The sequence below is a fragment of the Neomonachus schauinslandi genome, chromosome 3, assembly GCF_002201575.2.
Source record: "Neomonachus schauinslandi chromosome 3, ASM220157v2, whole genome shotgun sequence".
In the NCBI taxonomy this organism is placed as follows: Eukaryota; Metazoa; Chordata; class Mammalia; order Carnivora; family Phocidae; genus Neomonachus; species Neomonachus schauinslandi.
In genome coordinates this window covers 58902069-58922971 of record NC_058405.1, presented here as the reverse complement: position 1 = coordinate 58922971, position 20903 = coordinate 58902069, and the positions used below count along the sequence as shown (strand labels likewise).

Here is a 20903-nt window from a genome sequence, read left to right as displayed (position 1 = left end):
TTTAATGTAGTGCTAAGTTTATTTTAATTTTTTTAGTTTAAGAGAATGTACTTATGGCTTATGTTTAAATTAGCAAGCTCTAAGAAAATTTTGGAAATGTTCCTCTCTCACTCATTGTTGATTGTAAAATAAACTTATGTGGAAGGAAAGAAGGCTCATTTTTGAGTTGGCTTTGTTATAGTGAGTTAGAAGTTTGGTTACTTTTTTTTTTTTTTAAGATTTTATTTATTTCTTTGACAGAGAGAGACACAGCGAGAGAGGGAACACAAGCAGGGGGAGTGGGGGAGGGAGAAGCAGGCTTCCTGCCAAGCAGGGAGCCTGATGCAGGGCTTGATCCCAGGACCCTGGGATCATGACCTGAGCTGAAGGCAGATGCTTAACTACTGAGCCAACCAGGCACCCCTAGTTTGGTTACTTTTTATAGTTTTACCTATGGAAATCTTGATATTTTTCTTGGCTTCAGAGATAAATTGCTCACTCTCTTAAACTTCTGTGGGAAACCTTTGAAATTAGAACTATTTTTGAACAGTACAATTGGAGGTTAAACATAAAGGCCTGGAAATACTCATTAGCCATTTAGAGATAGACATTTATTTTCCTTTAAATATTTTAAGGAATAAAAACAAGGGAATTGAATGTCCCAAATGACCATTTCTCCTAGCTTCCCCTTTCCTCTTCCCCTATAAACACTCCTCTGCACTTTTGTCACTGAACACATTCAGATGACTCACTCGAGTGATTGAATTTGGGCCATCTTTAATGACGCTCACACATAAGTTAGGAATATGAAATATTTTACTGTGTATTAGAAAAGGGAATGCTGCCAAAATCTACTACAAAGTCTACAGGGCCTGAGTTCCCTGGGAGCAGAGCTGAATAATTTTTTTTTGGCTTTCTCTCCAGATTCTGAGCCAAGTTCTACCCTTTATGAAATTTCATAGCCAAAGTAACAGAAATCATATTTGTTTGACTAATGCTTTGAAAAGACATGGTGATCAGATATTCCACAGTTTGAACTTTAAAACACAGTTGTTTAGTCATTAAAAATATTTATGAGAAGGTGTTTCCATTATAAAAGCATTTGCATGGCCTATTAAACAAAGTTTGGGAAAAAAACAGGAAATTTGAAGGAAAAAGAAAATTTAACATCCATAAGCCAGTTACCCAGAGACAATCACCATTAACTTTTGTAAATTATTTTTTCTATGCATAGGTTTTGTGTACTTGTGTTTTGTTTGCTTTTAAATAGTTCTATAAGTATGGGGTACTGTTTTTAACAACATTTCCATTTTATTTCACATTCTTTGCAAACATTTTCATAGCCAAAGACTGCATTTCATCAAATCTAAGAAGCCATTGGCTCTAAGTCATATACTTTGTATAGCACGAAGAAAGAAAGAAAAAACTTGCTAACTAGGGTAAAATCCCCTCAGTTGTAAGAAACACCTAAATTTCAGAGATGGTAAAATGTTTTTAAAAATGTTACAAAGATAACCCTTATTTTAGTTTATTTTGTTAAGACAGATTGCCAGAAACAAGAATTACTACTAAATCAGAGGTTGTGAATATTTAAGGGTTCTGGATCCATATTCTAAATTAATGTCCAAGTAATATTCCCACCAGTATGAGCCAGAGGGAATGGAATCAGGGAGATGTACCAAGGGGGTTGCTTCGGTTGTTTTTTGTGTTTTGGCCTGCGTGGTAAATACACAGGAACTTGTTATGCTGTTCTCTATTTCTTCTTCTATATGCCCCATATATTTTAATTAAATTAAAATACCTAAGGGAAAAGTCCTATTGAAGCATTTTGATTAGCTTGATGGTGTCACAATCCACTTGTGAGCCAACTGCTGTAGCCAGGGCAGTGGAAGGAATACTCTGGTTATGGCTGGGTCATGTTCTCACCCTTTGGGTCGGGTGGGATGGGAAGTAGAGCAGACAGGTCTATCACCATGAGAAACAGGGACCAAATAGCTACCAGAGATGTTCTTTTTCTTTTACTTTTCTGATTCAGTTAATTTCTGCTTCTATTGCTATTATTTCCATCCTTCTTTTCTTGGAGACTTTTGGGGTGGTTTCCTTTTTAACTTGAATTTTTACTTATTTTTATTCACCTATGAATTAATGATAATTGTAGATTCTCACCCTCCCACATGTCCTACCAACAATATCAAGGCTTCCTTTCAAGAATTATTTCTGATTTTTAGGATTTATTTTTTGAACTCTTGTGGGCTTGATTCCACCTCATCTTTTTATAAAATTTTTAGTAAGCATACATAATCTGTTCACACATAAATATGTTGGCTAGAGATTCAATTATGAGGCTATAGACTCTCTTTCAGAACTCTGTAGGTTTTCTCTTTGTTCTGATGACATTTAGTTTTATGGAAGTTCAAAGGCAACTTGATTTTTATCCTTTGTTGTTGTTAAGGTCATTTTGGAGGAATGAGCTTTGACAGTATAATGTTTGTTTCTTTTAAAAGCCACAAGACACTGAATTTGGGGGGGGTCACCATTAATCTCAACTAGAAGAGCTCTTTAAGTGACTAGATTTAGATCTTTTTTCTGCTTAAGCTGTTACATCTTTGTTGCTACTGCTTCATTTTTTAGATTTTTCATTCTTATTGTTGGCTTCCTCCACCTCCTCCCATTGTTGGGATACCTGTTTTTATAGGATAACTTTATCTTTTCCATATCTCTGTAATATAAATATTTATAGGTGCTCAGTAAATATTTTTTGAATGAATAAATGTAGCCTGATTCATTTTTTTACCTTTCAGTTATCCTTAGTCAATTTTCCATGGGGTCATTTCTGCTCTATGAAGATTTGGATTACCGTGCTGTATTTGGGGTGTTATCTGTGTATGTGTGTATAAGTATTGGTTTTTGATCTTTTATCTGGGCCAGCTTTTAGTTTAAGTCCTTTTCTTTTTTTGTCAGTTATGTCTGTTCTGTCTCTTACAGAGAACTAATTTTGAAAGCAACCTTTCCTGTCTAAGTCCACAGGGCATTTCTCCTCTTTCTTGGGCTACTCTCTCTCTCTCTCTTTTTTAAATAGAACCTATATTATTTGTTGTTTATTCTGTTTACTCACGCTTGAAAATGGAAAAGTACAACAGGGTAGTGTCAGCCTTGGGCATTTGTTTGCTGCATGGCCCACTGTCCGCGCTACGCTAGAGGGCATGTTGGTGTGCACAGCCTACATAGTTTTCAGTCTCTAAGAGGCATTCCTCTAGTGTCAGTCTTTTGGACTTAATATGCCATCTTCTCCTGTCCCTGCTTCCTGCTTTACTGAATATAACGTATATTCTAAAAAATCTGAAGTAGACTTTATGGAAAAATTCCTACTACCCTTTTATCCCCAGAAGGCACCATTTTCAGGATTCTGCCATTCTTTTTGTCTCTACCTTAAGCACTTTATCTTTGGCCATGATAGTAGGAGTTAAAGATTTAGAATGGATATGGACCAGTGATGACTCATTTGGAGCTCACTGTATATAACCTAGCTAATATCAAAGGGTGATGCTCTTTCTTTAAGAACCCACCCTTACAGTATGGAGGTTCCTCAGAAAAATTAATAATAGAACTGTCATATGATCCAGCAGTTCTACTTCTGGATATTTATCAGAAGAAAACAAAAATTTTAATGTGAAAAGATATATGCACCCCCATGTTCATTGCAGTATTATTTACCAAGAAATGGAAAGAACCTAAATGCCAATCAATAGATGAATGGATAGGGGCGCCTGGGTGGCTCAGTTGGTTAGGCGACTGCCTTCAGCTCCGGTCATGATCCTGGAGTTCCGGGATCGAGTCCCACATCGGGCTCCCTGCTCGGCGGGGAGTCTGCTTCTCCCTCTGACCCTCCCCCTCTCATGCTCTCTCTCTCCCTCTCTCATTCTGTCTCTCAAATAAATAAATAAAATCTTAAAAAAAAAGAATAGATGAATGGATAAAGAAAATGTGCTCTATATGTACAATTCTCTGATAAATACTAATTCACCCATAAAAAAAGAATGAAATCTTGCCATTTGTCAATATGGATGGACCTTGAGGACATTATGCTAAATGAAATAAGTCAGACAGAGAAAGAAAAATATGGTATGAGCTCACGTATAAGTGGAATTAAAAAAAAATAAGCTCATAGATACAGAGAACAGATGGGTGGTTGCCAGAGGTAGGGGTTGGGGGTGGGTGAAATGGGTGAGGGGGGTCAAAAAGTACAAAGTTCCAGTTATAAAAGAATAAGTTCATGGGGATGCAATAAATAAAATAAGGTAACTAGTATTAACGTAAATATAATGTATCTGGACTTTCTCAAAATATTTGACAGATTTGTTTTGATATCTTCATAAATGAAATGGAAAAATGAGTTAAATGATATGACTAGGTGACTTCACAGTTAGATTTTTTTAAAAGAGAATCCCCTCAATTTATAGATAGAACAAATGACACCCAGACAAGGGTGATAATTTCTGAATCACAGTGGTCAGTTACCAACTCAGAACCAGATGGGGGTTTAAGTACCTTGTATTTGTTTAGTAGGTAGTACTGAGTGCCAGTTGGCTCATTTTTTAAACGACTAATGGAGTAAATGATGTGATTGGGGTGGATGCACATGCAAGTGTCCTGCATGGTTGCCCAGGGAAGTAGGAAGGGCAGCCCCGGGTTTGAGGGTAATGCAGGAATGTTTTCAGTCTGGGGGTGGGGTGGGGCTGGTTATGGTCCGAGGAGAACAGAGCAGTTAGAGTTTCACCTTAATTTATAGGGGATCAGGGGCTGGAACTGCATACTTTGAAATATAGGTCTTGATTTCCCCCATAATATGGATCCCAGAATTGAAGAATAATGATCTATGAAATTTTATTTATTTATTTATTTTAAAGATTTTATTTATTTATTTGACAGAGAGAGACACAGCGAGAGAGGGAACACAAGCAGGGGGAGTAGAAGAGGGAGAAGCAGGCTTCCCGCAGAGCAGGGAGCCTGATGCGGGGCTCAATCCCAGGACCCTGGGATCATGACCCGAGCCGAAGGCAGACGCCCAACGACTGAGCCACCCAGGCGCCCCGATCTATGAAATTTTAAAAATTATTAAACTAATTTTATATTATAGTTATTATAGTAAATAGATACACTTAAAATATGAAAATAACAAATTCAAAAAAGGAGTACTGTATTGAGAGGCATTATACTGTGTGTTTTTCCCTCTGCCATATAATCCCATTGCCCCCAAAATGTTTACTTTCTCTGTTTAATAATAAGCTCCAAAGAGCAAGGATTGTATTTTTCTTGTTCATGGCTCTATCCCAAGTATTTAGCAAGGTGCCCGTGCTTAGTGCTTACTCAGATTGTTTGTTCAATGAATAAGTGAATGAATAAATGAACAAATCAACAGGCAAATAAAAAGCTGGGAGACAGCAATCTGGGAAATGGTGGCTAACTACCATGTTAACATGGGAGTCCTGAAAACATTTGTGATATTACCAGAATTAACATTAGAATTAGCTTGATACAGTGAGAACTGAGCAGAGCAATAGGTAATGGACAAAAATCATGTCATATCATATATATGATACCGTATTCTTATTTGCACTCTATTTTGATGTCAGGGAGCATTTAGTTGAAATTCTCAGTCGATTATCTTTTCCTTAGTGCAGTAGAACTACGTGAAAAAATAGAACAATTACACAAATGCATTTAGCCTTTAAAAAAAACTTCTAATGCTAAGTACTTGAACATTAAATATTTAACCTTCAAAGAATAAATGTATATTTTTTTAAAGAAAAAATGTGTAAGTGATTCAAGGACCAGATGTGTCTAGGACACTTAATTAAGACAATATCATGTCTCAATTACTCTGACTTTCTCTTTTGTGAAATAATTCATTCATTATATCATAGAACTTTTTGTAATAATAGCAGCTAAACATTATAGAGTACTTTACTTATACAAGGCCCTGTGCAAGGTGCTCTACTTACCTTTAATCCTCACAACCCTGAGAGGGAGATGTTATCGTCTCCATTTACAGATGGGATCACAGAGCCTTAAGGGGATCACATCCTGTGCCCAAGATCACTTAGGTAAGAAGCAACAGTTTGCTTGCTCTGCCCAACTATCTAATGATTGTTTCAGCACCCATCCTAGCTTCCACATTACATATACTTTTAAATATACTTTACCTTCATTTATTTATGTGTAGGGCTGACTACTAAAGAAAAATCTAGTGTGTCTTTATAATTTTATTCTTGAATTTTATAACAGTACATGATACAATGTTCTTCCGACTCTCTTTTTTTGCACCTGACACTACCCACTGAGAATCATTGTGATCTTCACATGCTTTATCTTTGAATGCTCTGTCAACTTTCAGTATCCACTTTAGAGGCTGACTGGAGTCTCTTAACTTGTTTTTCAAACTTATCCTTGCCCCGAGAGTGGACAAGTTCACCTCCCACTTAGTCTCCCCACACTGGGGAGTTGAGGGACCTCTATCGAAAACAGCATTTCTTCTGAAAACAAGAATTTGAGTCTTTTGTTTTATCATCAAAATTCACATTAACCATTTTGATTTCTACTTCATAACATATATATGTCCTATTGGAATTCTTGATTACAAACAACAAATACTGAAGGAATCTATTGGAAGGATATAAGGTAGCTCACAGAATGACAGAAGTTCTAGGGAACCAGGTTTGGGAACTAGGAATCTAGGGGGATTAGGGATTTAGAACCACAGCCATAGTTATACCACAGGAATAGCTAGGTAGAGTGCTGCTATCCACTAGTGTGCACATTTGTGTATACACATTTGTAAAATATTCTCCATTGACTAATTGAATCATTGTTAATCAGAAAAATATTAGAAAAAATGGAGTTAACCCAAATGTCCATCAATAGGGTATTGGTAAAATAAATTATATAGTAATTTAATAAGAAATTGCCACATAATGATTATATGATGTATCTGTATAATAGAATACTATATTGTATACAATTATTGTAGTAGATCTAAACGTATACTCAGAATGGTATTCAAGATACAAAAAGTGGGAAAAAGTTACAAAATACTATGTTTACTATTATTCTATTTTTCTTTTAAAATATATCTAATTTTATATGTGTGAAAAAATTCAGGAGGAACATATACCAAACTGATGTATTTGTTATCTCTGAGCAGTTGGTTAATGGAAGACTTTGATTTATTATATCATGTTTCTGTAGTGTTTGAAATATTTTTGCCAATAACTGTAAAGTACTCTCCTAACTAGAGACTTCAATTATGATTTTCTCCCTAAATACTTCCATTACAGTAGGGCAATGACAGCCACATTCAGCTTTCTCTGCTCTATGTAGATAGATGTTCTCAGAAACAAGAATTAACACTCCTTTTCCTCACTCTCCTCACCCTCTGCCATGATAGTCTTTATTTCCTCAGTGAGTATGGCCAGCTGAATGTTTGAAGAGTAAATAAAGAACAGATGAGATTTTAAATAATTTTACATTGCGATTTTGTGATTGTAGCATTAAATATTGCCTTACCACAGGATGTGGGTCCTAATCTCACTTTTGTCTTACATGTTTATCTAACACCATCGTTATTGTCAGGTTGTCAGCAGCAGCAGCATCACTCTCATTGGTTAAAAATTCTAGTTTTAAATGTAAGCTTATTCTCTAAAAGTACTCCTTTCCCAAATGGATTCTTTCTCTAATCCTTGTATTTGTAGAAAAAATTTTAAACTTTGAGTAAAAACTTTTAGGCAAAGTTTTTAAAATATGTCTTAAAATATTTATATATATTTAAATTTGGTGTAAAACGTGATGAAACTCATTTTAGTTTGATCACTATTAATGTTTCAAATTACTGAGTTAAGGTTATTGAAAACATATAAGACATTTTGGTATAACAGTTTAATCACGTTAGGAGTTAAATTCATTGCAAACTGGTATAGCCACACTGGAAAACAGGTCGGAGGTTCCTCACAAAGTTGAAAATAGAACTATCCACAATCCAGCAGTCACACTACTAGGTACTTACCCGAAGAATACAAAAAGACTGATTCAAAGGGATACATGCACCCCGATGTTTATGGCAGCATTATCAACAATAGCCAAATTATGGAAGCAGCCCAAGTGTCCATCAATTGATGAATGGATAAAGTGGTATATATACACAATGGAGTATTATTCAGCCATAAAAAGAATGAAAATCTTGCCATCTGCAACATGGTTGGAGCTAGAGAGTATTATACTAAGTGAAATAAGTCAGTCAGAGAAAGACAAATACCATATGATTTCACTCATATGTGGAATTTAAGAAACAAAACAAATGAGCAAAGGGGGAAAGAAGAGAGAGAGAGAGAGAGAGGCAAACCAAGAGACAGACTCTTAACTATAGAAAACAAACTGATGGTTACCAGAGGGGAGGTGGGTGGGGGGATGGGGGAAATAGGTGACGGGGATTAAGGAGTGCACTTGTGATGAGCACTGGGTGTTGTATGGAAGTGTTGAATCACTATATTATACACTGGAAACTAACATTACACTTACTTTAACTAACTGGAATGTAAATAAAAACTTTAGAAAAAATTTTAAAAAGTTAAATTTATGATTCTTGTTTGTTTGTTTTTAGCATTCTGTATCGGAAGAAGAGATTTCTATAGATGAAAAAAATGCCTTTGTTTAGTAAATCACACAAAAATCCAGCAGAAATTGTGAAAGGTCTAAAAGACAACTTGGCCATTTTGGAAAAGCAAGACAAAAAAACCGACAAGGTATGAACTAAAATGTTAATGTTATTATTCAAATGCGTATATTCCAAAACCAAAAACCAATGTAAAAACTTGATGAAGAATCCCAAATATGGTCTGTGATGTGCACATAAGGTCTCTATAAATGCATGTAAATGGATTTCAGGTTTTATGCAATTGTTGAATCTTTTGCCTTAAACCCTTGGTTCACTGTCTTGAGCCTCTGACCAAACTTGGATCCCTCTATAGACTACAGAGCTTAAAAATCTAAGGGGTTACACTGGTATAAACGTTAAACTGATATGAAGGATAGAACATTTTTATTTAAAGATCACCTGATAGTTTCTATGACAGTGCAACCTCATTTTAACATTTTTTAAAGGTCCTACTAAGCAGGATTTCCTCATAGGTAAGGTTTTTTTTAGTATTTTATTCCTTCCATAGGATGTTGTATCTTATATATTCAATTTCTCTCTTAAGAGATCTATAAAATAAATATCCTTCAGTTCACGGTATCTTTCTATCCCAGTGTATAAACAATCTTGGATTCTTGTAGGGATGTAGAAATATTATTTTTTATCCTGCATCATGTAAGGGATGTAGAAGTGTATTTTTAATTCTTGTGTACTTGTAATATTGAACCAAATACTGGCTCAATTAGAAAGAAGAAATGACCTTCATAAGAGAGTAAATCTAAATGGCAAAAGACAGAAAAAAAAACGTAAAAAGATACTCATTTTCATGAGTAGTCAGGAAAAGGCCAATTAAAGCCATATACATTCATATTACACACCCACTATCTTGGCAAAAATGAAAAAGGTTGGATGAAACTAAGTGTTGGCGAGAATGGAGAGCAATGAGAACTTTCCTCCACTCTGAGGGATAAAGTATAAATGGTGTCACTGCTTTGGAAACCAGCTAGTATCATCTGTCAAAGATGAGGATGTACATGTGCTAAAACCCCGCAGTTCTACTCATAGATATAAACTCTAGAGATAATCTTGCACTTGTGTACCAGGATGCATGTACAAGCGTGTTCATATGTTACTGTTCATAATAACCCCTCAATGGAAACAACCCAAATGTCCATCAAAGGTAGAACTGATGAACTGTGGTCCAGCCATCAATGGAATACTTGAGAGCAATGAAAATTAAAACACTGTTGCCTCCGTGCAGCTGCATGGATGGATCTCATATATATAATACTGAGTGAAAGCACCTCATAGGGTATGTGCTATGGTGAGCGCTGATCGTGTAAGACTGATGAATCACAAACCTGTACCTCTGAAACAAATAATACAGCATATGTTAAAAAAGAAGAAGAAGAAGAAGAAGAAGATAGTAGGAAGGGAAAAATGAAGGGGGGGAAATCGGAGGGGGAGATGAACCATGAGAGACTATGGACTCAGAGAAACAAACTGAGGGTTTTAGAGGGGAGGGGAGTGGGGGGGATGGTTTAGCCTGGTGATGGGTATTAAGCAGGGCACGTATTGCGTGGAGCACTGGGTGTTATACGCAAACAATGAATCATGGAACACTACATCAAAAACTAACGATGTACTGTATGGTGACTAACAACATAATAAAATAAAATTAAAAAAAAAAAGGAAGCACCTCATAAAAGGTCACAGGTACTATTCCAAAAAGTTCAAAATTGGCAGAGCTACACTATATCGTTTGGGGATGCAAACACAGGTAAGAAAACTATAAAGAAAAGTGAAAAAAATGACTGTCATCAAAAACATAAAAATATTTACTTCTAGGTTGAAAAGGTTGCATTCAGGTGACTTCAGGGTTTCTGAAAGTATTTTTTTTTTCAAGATTTTATTTATTTATTTGACAGAGAGAGACAGCGAGAGAGGGAACACAAGCAGGGGGAGCAGGAGAGGGAGAAGCAGGCTTCCCACTGAGCAGGGAGCCTGATGCAGGGCTCGATCCCAGGACCCTGGGATCATGACCTGAGCCGAAGGCAGACGCTTAACCGACTGAGCCACCCAGGCACCCTGAAAGTATTCTGTTCTTGACCTGTGTTATGGTCACACAGATATTTGCTTTATAATTGTTGTTAACTACATATAATTTAAAGTACTCTTCTGTGGATAAATCTCACCCTTGAAGAAACTTCCAACCTTTAATAAATTAAGGATTTTTTCAGTCAGATCATAAATGTATCTGGAAATTATTTTTTTAAAGTAGTGTCATGCTACTATGAATTATTTGTATTTAATTTGCCTTATTCTCTTTATTCCCTTCTTCAGTTATAATGATTATAGAACTATACTTGAAAGTAATAAAACTGTATTTCTTTAAAAATATTCAGCAGATTACATTGTTAACTTTTTGGCCTGTTCTCTTTTGCTCTCCTGTATTAATTTTAAAAAGATCTATTGAGCAAATTCCATCCCATATAATTCGCCTCTTTAAAGTGTACAATTCACACACCCGTACCCCTGAAGCAAATAATACATTATATGTTAAAAAAAATTTAAAAAAATAAAGTGTACAATTCATTGATTTTTAGTATTCTCACAGGGTTCTACAACCATCACCAATATCTAATTCAAGAATAGTTTCACCACCCCCAAAAGAAACCCTGTACTGGTTAGCAGTCATTCCTCATTGTCCCCTCCCCAGGCCTGAGCACCCACTCATTTACTTTCTACTTCTGTGGATTTCCCTATTACTCTTTACAATATAGAGAAGTTTTTTGTCATTGTTTTTAAGTTTCATAGAGAGCAAAAAAAGGTGATGACTATGTGGGAGAGACAAGTGGATTAACAAAGTTTAATGGGTTTTGATGATTCGATTGTGTGTTTTGACAATTCAGTTTTATTAATAGTCCATTAAAAAATCAGAGTAATAGGAATTTGTTGAAAAACCTTAACAAATGCTTTTAATAAAAACCCATAGCTACTGACAAGTCTTTTAAAACAGTCATTTTAATTTTTAAGAGTAAAAAAAAAAAAGAGTAAAATTTATAGTTAATGACTAGATTGGTTAGACTATGTCTGAGTATGTTTTAAAGGAAGAGTGTTTCAGATGAACCGTGAGAGACGATGGACTCTGAAAAACATACTGAGGGTTCTAGAGGGGAGGGGGTGGGAGGATGGGTTAGCCTGGTGATGGGTATTGAGGAGGGCACGTTCTGCATGGAGCACTGGGTGTTATGCACAAACGATGAATCATGGAACACTACATCAAAAACTAATGATATAATGGATAGTGATTAACGTAACATAATAATTTTTAAAAAAATAAGAGTGTTTCAATTATATTGACCAAATAGAAATACTAGAGATTTTTTTCTATAAATATATTTTTGCAACATTTTCCAAAATAAACAAAGCAATGTCTGTGAAACAGTTTTTTGTTTGCTTGTAACTGTACAGGGTTCTTTGACCATAAATTAACAGAATCCAAGAAGTGGGGTTTTTTTGTTTGTTTATGGCTTGAAAATTTTCATTCCTCTTCACTGTGAGCATATTTTTTGGTCACCAGGCTTCAGAGGAAGTGTCGAAATCACTGCAAGCAATGAAAGAGATTCTGTGCGGCACAAATGACAAGGAGCCCCCCACAGAAGCTGTGGCCCAGCTTGCACAAGAGCTCTATAATAGTGGGCTGCTGGTGACCCTGATTGCTGACCTTCAGCTCATAGACTTCGAGGTAAACCCTCTGTAAAAGGATGACGCTGCTGCTTTGCAAGTTTAGTGTATACGATCATAAATATTTGACTTTGTTTCTAATATTACTGCTCATCTATTATATATAAACCCAGTATTTTTCTAAAACTTCTCAAACTTCTCTAACAAAGTACAAAGGTATCTCATGGTTAAGTTTCCTGCATTCAGGTGGCAAGGTTAGTGGCTAATAATAATAATGGTAATAATAAGAAATAACATTGAGTGCTTACTACATGTCCTACAGTTCTAAGCACTCATCTCCTTTCCTTCTTAAAACTACCTCTGTGATTGGTACTATATGATTAGCCTCATTTTATAGATGAAGAACCCAAAGGTCAAAGCTATTAAGTAATTTGTGCAGTCACTCAGATGCTAAGAGCCTAAGCTGGGATTCAAACTCAGTGTCTCTCAGGCCTGTTCATTTACTAATGATTTCGGAAGTTTGTTGAATGCTAGCAATGTAAGATTATTATCTCATTTTGAAAGCAGTTGTACCTAACTTACCTGAATAATAAGTGAACTAAATAAAACAAAAACTTAGAAATATGAGCGGTGAAGAGGTATAGGCATTTTATTATTTATGGTATATCTGAGAACAGTGGTTTTTCAGTAAACAGCATGTATGTAAGGCACGTTTGATCATTGGCTGTTTCGGTGATAGAAGTCTTGGTTTTGATTTGTTCGTTGTTTTGTTACTATGGGCATACTAAGTGCTCGGGTTTCCATTGATTCTCAGAGATGGAAGAAAATGCAGATTTCTGAAATAGCTTTTAGTTTTATCACCGGGGAAGTGAAAGGAATACTAATTATGGTGATTACAGCGATTGGACCAAGATAAGGTCAGGGCTCTGGGGATCTGTGGAAATACTAGCCCACAGTTCTCTGGACGGCTTAAATGGGGGGAGATTTTTGGCTGACTGGAGCCAAGGAGGAGGAATGAAGAGCAAGACTGCTCTGGAGATGTGAAGCCAGGTGTGTTGGCTGGACACAAACACTAAGTGGAGGACCCCAGAGGGTCCAGACTTCAACTCATCGTTCCTTTCAGACACACCTGTCTTTTTCTTTCTTTCTTTCCCTCCTTGACCTGTTTTTCCATCTTTGACATTTCTACTCAGTAATCTCTTTGCGTACTTTTCCTCTTACCTGGCTCGCTCACTCTCCCTCCCCATCTTATTCCTTACTTTTTAAACTGGCCATATGTGGAATGAAGTGTAGTTTTATCATTGCATCTGTGTATTTTCGTGTTTCTTTTATTCAGTTTCAAATGAGATACGAACACTTAAAGGAGTTGTGCATGGTGGAAAAATACTTGGGATTAGAATTGTTTAGAGTCCCTGCTGTGCTCTTTGATAGTCAGTAATGTAACCTCTTTGAGACTAACTTTTGTCATCTCTAAAATAGGAAAAGTATGAACTTACAGCACTGTTTTAAATATTAAACTGAATAAAAAAATACATGTTATATAAGAGCAGTAAATACATGTGTAGACTATACACAAATGTCAGGTAGTATATTCTCATTTTCCTCCCTTTCTCAAACTAAAGTTAGATGTAAACTGGTTTATTTTTGTTATAACCCTTGACTTTTTTTGTTATTACTTTAATTTTAGATTTAGTTGGTTGGTGACCATAAATGGGAAAAATACTCCCTATTGTTGGGTTATGGTATTAAATTTCTATAAATCTCCTATTGTTTTGCACATTTCCCTGAAAGCAGAAATGTATTAAGCTATTATAATCATTAATTAATATGTTAGCTTGAGTTGGTTTATGAGATTAGCCCAATTTGCAGTTGGATGCTGGAAGGAATATGACCAAGGATGGTTATATTTTGAAGAATGAGTTAGGCATGAGATGTCATCGGGTCCGGTGAACTGGGGAAGTCTTGAGCAGCCACAGAGTAGTGTACGTCCAAGGTGCTATCCAAGAATTAGGGAGATAGGAGTATATCAAGACAGACTTTGGGTACCTTACAACTTTGCTTAGCATTGGCTTAAATAACAAAAGAGGAACAATAAGAAATACTTATGCAAGTTTCCCTTATTTTACATGGATCCTGAAAATAAATAAATTTAGACAGGAAATTCACTTTAAAGATTATTTTTGAATTAAGACATTCAATTGCCTAAAAGTTGACTTACGTGTTATCAAGTAGAGTGAACTTCTACTCTCTAGAATCCTTGGGGAAAGAAGTATCTTTCTGAATATTCTCATTTTCTATGTAACTAAAGATTAATTCTTCAAATGCAGAAAGACAAATACATTACTTCTGTGGATTACTTTACATTTTCTCTATAAAATACATTATATACTTGCCCCTCTCCAAAATAATATTCTAGATATAATTTTTTACTATTGACTCACAACTATCATTATGAAGATCTGTTATTGTGGTAATAAAAGAACAGACAGTTCTTTTTTTTTTTCTTCAACTTTATTGAAGTATAATTGACCAGGCAGTTCTTGACTTTGTTCATTGGATTGATAATAACATGATGCCTAGAACATAGTTATAAATGAATGTGATATTCGTAGATGTGGCTGTCCTTCTCAAGCCCATAAAAAATAGACCCTTATAAATACTTCTTAGTTGAATGAATAAATGGAAAGCAGTTAAAGTTGAGGAAACTTCAATTCCATTGGCTATATACAATATTTTCAGAAAAGAGGCAGCATTATTAGCATTATTAGCCTACTTGCAGAAATGTGCTATATGTCTCTATGGACTGGAGGTCCTAATGGTTAGCCTGCAAGCAGCAACTTTCCATCTCAAGCCTAGAGTATCCATATAAGATAGTGACAACTTGATAAAATTTGTCCTAACTTTAGAGTTCAGTCTAATCACACAGAACTCTGCCCTCCTCATGTCTTGGTTCATAGGCAGAACTGGTACAGCCCCTTCTGAATTGAAAGTATCTTGAGTACTAGGATCCCGTTTCCCACACCTACTGCCGTGTACACTGGTTGGTTGGTTGAATGAATGAATGAATGAATGTAGGCATGAGAATGAGACATTGAAGCAGAAGTAAGGAGATTAGACCAAAGGAAGATGTTCTGAACACAGCAATAAGCCACTTTTCTTGAGGAATTAGTAAATTGTTTAGAAGATAATTCAATAGTGATAAATAATCATTCTAGTAAGTGAATAGCCACTCCTGGGGGTTTGTTGGAGAGTACAACAGTTATTTGACTAAAATTTCTGGTATATGTTTATTACAGGAAGAAAAAATTATTATTTAGGGTTGGGCTGTGGCTTTTGCCAGATAACCTAAAAGGATGGAGTATTCCTTACAGAGAAAAATGAATTTTTGTTTAGAAGATGCCTAGATGGGCTTTTTTTGTTAGTCATAGAGGTTAGGTCTCTAAGCAGTGTCTGGAAGAGAAAGACTGAAAGAGAAGAGCTTAGATTCCCTTTGCAGAACCAAGTAACAGAAATTTGAGAAATGCCCTCTCTCTGGCTAAGATCAGTAGGAGTAGGAAATAGAAGAAAAATAGGAGAAAGTTTTGGAGTGAGGGAAAGAGACTCCAGAACCATGACAGAGGAAGGGGCTTAAGGAGAAAGATGATCAGGAATGCTGACGAACCGGGGCGCGTAGGTGGCTTAGTTGGTTGAGCTTCAGACTCTTGATTTTGGCTCAGGTCATGATCTCAGGGTCCTGGGATGGAGCCCTGAATCTGGCTCCCTGCTCAGCAGGGAGTCTGCTTATCTCGCTCTCCCTCTGCCCCTCCCCCTACTCAAGCTCTCTCTCTTAAATGAATAAATAAATCTTTTTTAAAAAGAGGAATACTGATAAGCCTTTAATAATAATACGTAGAATTCAATTTGAGATTGTTTCTGCACTGTACTATAATTACTCTTTGTTACCCTTAAACCTTTGATAAAAGAACTATGTACTAATAGTATATGTTAGTGAAGGAGAAGGGGCAGTTTTCTACACTTGGGATAAACAGAATGTTGAGGAAATAACTGGTTGCAGGAGGCAAGACCATGAACAGGCTTGAGAGGAGCTTGGAGCAGGGGTTTAGGATCCAGAGCTGACAGCAGTTATGGTGGCCATGGCAGTGGCTTAGATTGGGTAGCAGAAACTGCTTGGGAGTCTGTGTGACAAATCCATTTCTCCTTCAGGAATCCAGAGCAAAGTGGCCCATCAGGGTGGGGAAAGTACTAGAGGATCCTACTATTATGTGAATAAGGGCTAGTTAGGAGGCAGACCTTTGAGTTAAAATTGTTTAAAAAGGAAATCTTATTACTTAATAGCCATAAATTTTTAATCTAATCCTTTAAACCTTAAAATTGCTGACAGAAAGGAACCACTTCTGCATATTTTTATGAAGTTAAAAAAAAAAAAAAAGACTTGTGGCTGAGATTGCAAGTCTTCAGATTTTATGGGCTCAGGACCAAACTCAGAGTTGTGTTTTTTGAGGTTTGGCCACTATTCAAGACACAGCTTCAGACTCTGATGTTTTGAAACACCATGTGATAAGAGATCAAAGGATGAATTTATTGATGCATTCATTTTAAGGGCAGGTGTGCTTTGCAAAACTGGGGTGGATGCAAAGTCATCTGGTCAGGCTGAATTAGAAAGCAATCCAAAGAAGCAGAGAACTTTCTGCTGTGATAATTTAATCTCTGATTATTATTTCTTGCTACATTTTTTAAAAGTCAGCAAAGTAAGCACTCCAGTATCAGCTTCTCATTTACCCATTTTATGGTCCTAAATTTTTGAAAATTTCTGTCCCTTTTTAAAAATCCTTTTCTGTTCCTTGGCCCTCTTTAAAGTGGTCCTTCACCTTTGGTTTTATTACTGTATTACTGCTTCATGCATTTAACAATTTGAAATGCTTACTATGTGTGTAGGGCATTGATTCTAGTTGGTCTTGAGTCTGGTTGGTTGTTTATATATTTTGCACCCGTCATTAGACAAATTAAGTTACAGAATTTACAGTTACAGGTGAGGAAATACTATATCATATTAAATGGAATTTTATGTTATCATTACCCTCTTGTCCTCTTAAACTAATGAATATAAACTTTAGAAACATGTATCCTATAAAGGTACATAATTTATAGGTGATATAAAATGGTATTTGGCATCAGGCCCTTAATCAGCAGTGTAACATGTTAATTGGTCATATTCCCCCTATAAAAATTAAGACAATGACCATTTTAGTTTGACCTTACCATACTTTTTAAGGAATGTAACCTGCCATAAAGATAAAGACTGCTCACGCCATTGTATAACGTACAACATGTTTTATCCCCTCTGCTTTCTGGGGAATGGTCCCTCCTTCCCCACCCACGTAGTTACAGTGGGAGCAACCTTTTTGTGCAGCATGACACCCTGCCCACCACACAGCTGATTGGCCTAGTAATAGACATCTCATCAAAGCAGGGCCCGAGTATTTTGCAGGATTCTGGCTAAAACTGAGATAGAACCTCACTCTCTAATTAGGAGCTAACGATATTCCATAATTTCTGCATCAGTGGTCAGATTTCCTACCATGTAAACTAAAAAAGTAGAGGAAGCCAGCCTGCAGAAAAGACAGAAAGAAGAATGAAGATGGGGAGAGAGATAGAGAGGGCCAGGGGGTTTGGAAGGAGCTCTGCGTTGGAATTCTTTTTTTTTTTTTTTTTTAAAGATTTTATTTATTTATTTGAGACAGAGAGAATGAGAGAGAGCACATGAGAGGGGGGAGGGTCAGAGGGAGAAACAGACTCCCTGCTGAGCAGGGAGCCCGATGCGGGACTCGATCCCGGGACTCCAGGATCATGACCTGAGCCGAAGGCAGTTGCTTAACCAACTGAGCCACCCAGGCGCCCCTCTGCGTTGGAATTCTTGCAATGTGTAAATATAATTATACTGAAAAAATTTGAGAGCAACTAATTCTGAGCTAGCCTGTGCTTGGGTTCTCTGAAACTTTCCCAGTATCTGTAAATTAGTTCAGTTTGAATTTTGGTCCCCTGCAAAGCACTCAGCCACGCAGTGAACACTCCTCACCCCCAACGCCTTGCAGACGGCTCTGCATATCTAGTTCTGCTACTGAAATTCAGCACAAACATTTGCCCTACCCACCTCAGCTCTCCCCACCCCTCTTCCGCAAGCCAACACATACAGGAGCAGAAGAGAGGGAGGAGAGCAGAGGAGAGAAGTCCATGACTTCAATGGCTACAATTATGTTTCATTTTTTAAAAACTTAAGGTGTAATTTACAAACAGTAACATTAATTGCATCACCCCCAACATTTTCCCATGCCCCATTGTAATCAGCTCTTTTTCCTACCCTCAGCCTCTGGCAACCACTGATCTGTCTTCTGTCCTTGTATAATTTGCCTTAACAAATGTGGAAATGGAATCATGCAAAATGTAGCCTTTTGGGTCTGGCTTCTTCCACTTAATGCATAATGCATTAGGATTCATCTGTGTTGTTGCTGTGTATCAGGAGTTTATTCCTTTTTATTGCTGAGTAGTATTCCACTGCATGGATAAACACAGACCATTTATCTATTCCCCAGTTGGGGGATATTTGGGGAATTTCCAGTTTTGAGCAGTTACAAATAGAACCTCTATAACCATTTATGCACAGTTTGTGTGTGCAGATGTAGGTTTTCATTTCACTTGTGTAAATACCTAGAAGTAGGATAGTTGGGTAGTGTTGGGGTTTTTGTTTGTTTGCTTTTAGCTTTGTTTTTTTTTTTAAATTTTAGCCACTTAAGTGTCAGTGGTATATTGTGGTTTTAATTTGCATTCCCTTAATGACTAATGATGTTGAGCACCTTTTCGTGTGTTTATTTGCCACATATCTATTCTTTTGTGAATTGTCTATATAGATCTTTTGCCCTCTTTTCATTTGGTTGTTGAATTTTGAGAATTCTTTATATATCCTATATACAAGTCAATGGCTGCAATTTTAAAATGGGTGTCTTCTTTTGCAATGCTGCTCTCTTTTGCTTCTCACTTCTTTTTTTTTTTTTTAAGATTTTATTTACGTATTTGTCAGAGAGAGAGAGAGAGAATGAGAGCACAAGCAGGGGGAGCGGCAGACAGAGGGAGAAGCAGGCTCCCTGTGAGCAAGGAGCCTGATGCTGAACTTGATGCGGGACTCAATCCCAGGGCCTGAGCCGAAGGCAGACACTTAACCAACTGAGCCACCAGGCGTCCCTGCCTTCTCTCACTTCTGTTATCAGTGAAGGATGCTCTTTTTCAGCAGTTCCTTCTACTTGCTGTTCATTGCTTCTTTCTTCTGTCTTTTTCTCTTATTTCATTCCAGTTGATACCTCCGTATGTATCATTCATTCTGCAGATAATCGTTGACTATCTCATGTTAGGGCTGACCTTTTTGAATTTGTCAGCTTAACACAAGTGCTTCTTCAAGTTTGGCATCTGTTCAGTTACATTATATGTAATCTTAGAATTACTGGCTAATATTAGGCATTTGGGGTCATTTCTAGAGGTTGCTTCCTTACCATCAAACACTTTTTTTTTCTTTTGTTTTCTGGCCACTTCTAGATCCAGAACTTGAAATCTAGCACTCTGAGGGTTGCTGAAGACTGATTTTGAAATAGTTAAGGTTTTACTCCAGTTAGGTATAGTGTGATGAATGGATATCTGCAAAGGTTCTGTATTATGGAAGGACCATCATTAATCATCTGGTACCTGTTTAAGTTTTCTCTAATCCTTTCCATTCCTCTGATTTGAGAAGCTATTCCTGGTATCAGAGCTTGTTTTTGTTATCCACAGGGGGCTTCCTTTGCCTTTGCACATTATTTGCTAATGAACCAGAAGAATGTTTTCCTCTGTGTAAAAGTTGGATAGAGTTCTGTGGAGCTTCATTTCTACTGTTCACTGGAATGCTGTATGGAAATGTTCTTGTGGCATTTCACTGGGAAGTATGAAAAACATGCTCTTACGACTTTTCAAAGAGGATTGGTATTGTGCAGGATTACTGCAGAGTCTAGAAAGGTTTGAACAGAACAGATGACTTCCTTCATTTTAAATTTTATTTATATTTACAGTTATACCTCTTATACAAGTATATTGTTTAACATATGTGTAAATGAAATTCATTTAGTATGAAATAGTATGAACATTTTTTGTGTTTTAAAATTATGAGAGCACCTGATCCTAAAGCATCCTTTTAAACTGAAGACTCAGGTCCTAATTTTCTGTTAAAATTTGGATTTTATATAGTGTGTTTTTCTTAAAGGAAGATAAAATTTGCTTTCCCTTGTGTCTGTTTTGTTTTGTTTTGTTTTGTTTTAATCTCTCTCTCTCCCCTTTTTTAAAATTCTTCTTCCTCGGGCGCCTGGGTGGCTCAGTTGGTTAAGCGACTGCCTTCGGCTCAGGTCATGATCCTGGAGTCCCTGGATCGAGTCCCACATCGGGCTCCCTGCTCGGCGGGGAGTCTGCTTCTCCCTCTGGCCCTCCTCCCTCTCATGCTCTCTCTCATTCTCTCTCTCTCAAATAAATAAATAAA

At 36.7% G+C, this 20903-nt stretch overlaps 1 protein-coding gene across 2 annotated transcripts in view; it reads left to right on the top strand.

Moving 5' to 3' along the window:
• Nucleotides 1-20903, top strand: part of CAB39L (calcium binding protein 39 like) — a 92505-nt gene that overhangs the window by 30796 nt on the left and 40806 nt on the right. For both annotated transcript variants that reach the window (XM_021689442.2, XM_021689441.2), the window contains 2 exons: nucleotides 8633-8774; nucleotides 12249-12413. In XM_021689442.2, the coding sequence (XP_021545117.1) occupies nucleotides 8664-8774; nucleotides 12249-12413 (276 nt within the window). In that variant the 5' untranslated portion in view covers nucleotides 8633-8663. The remainder of the gene's footprint in view (nucleotides 1-8632; nucleotides 8775-12248; nucleotides 12414-20903) is intronic.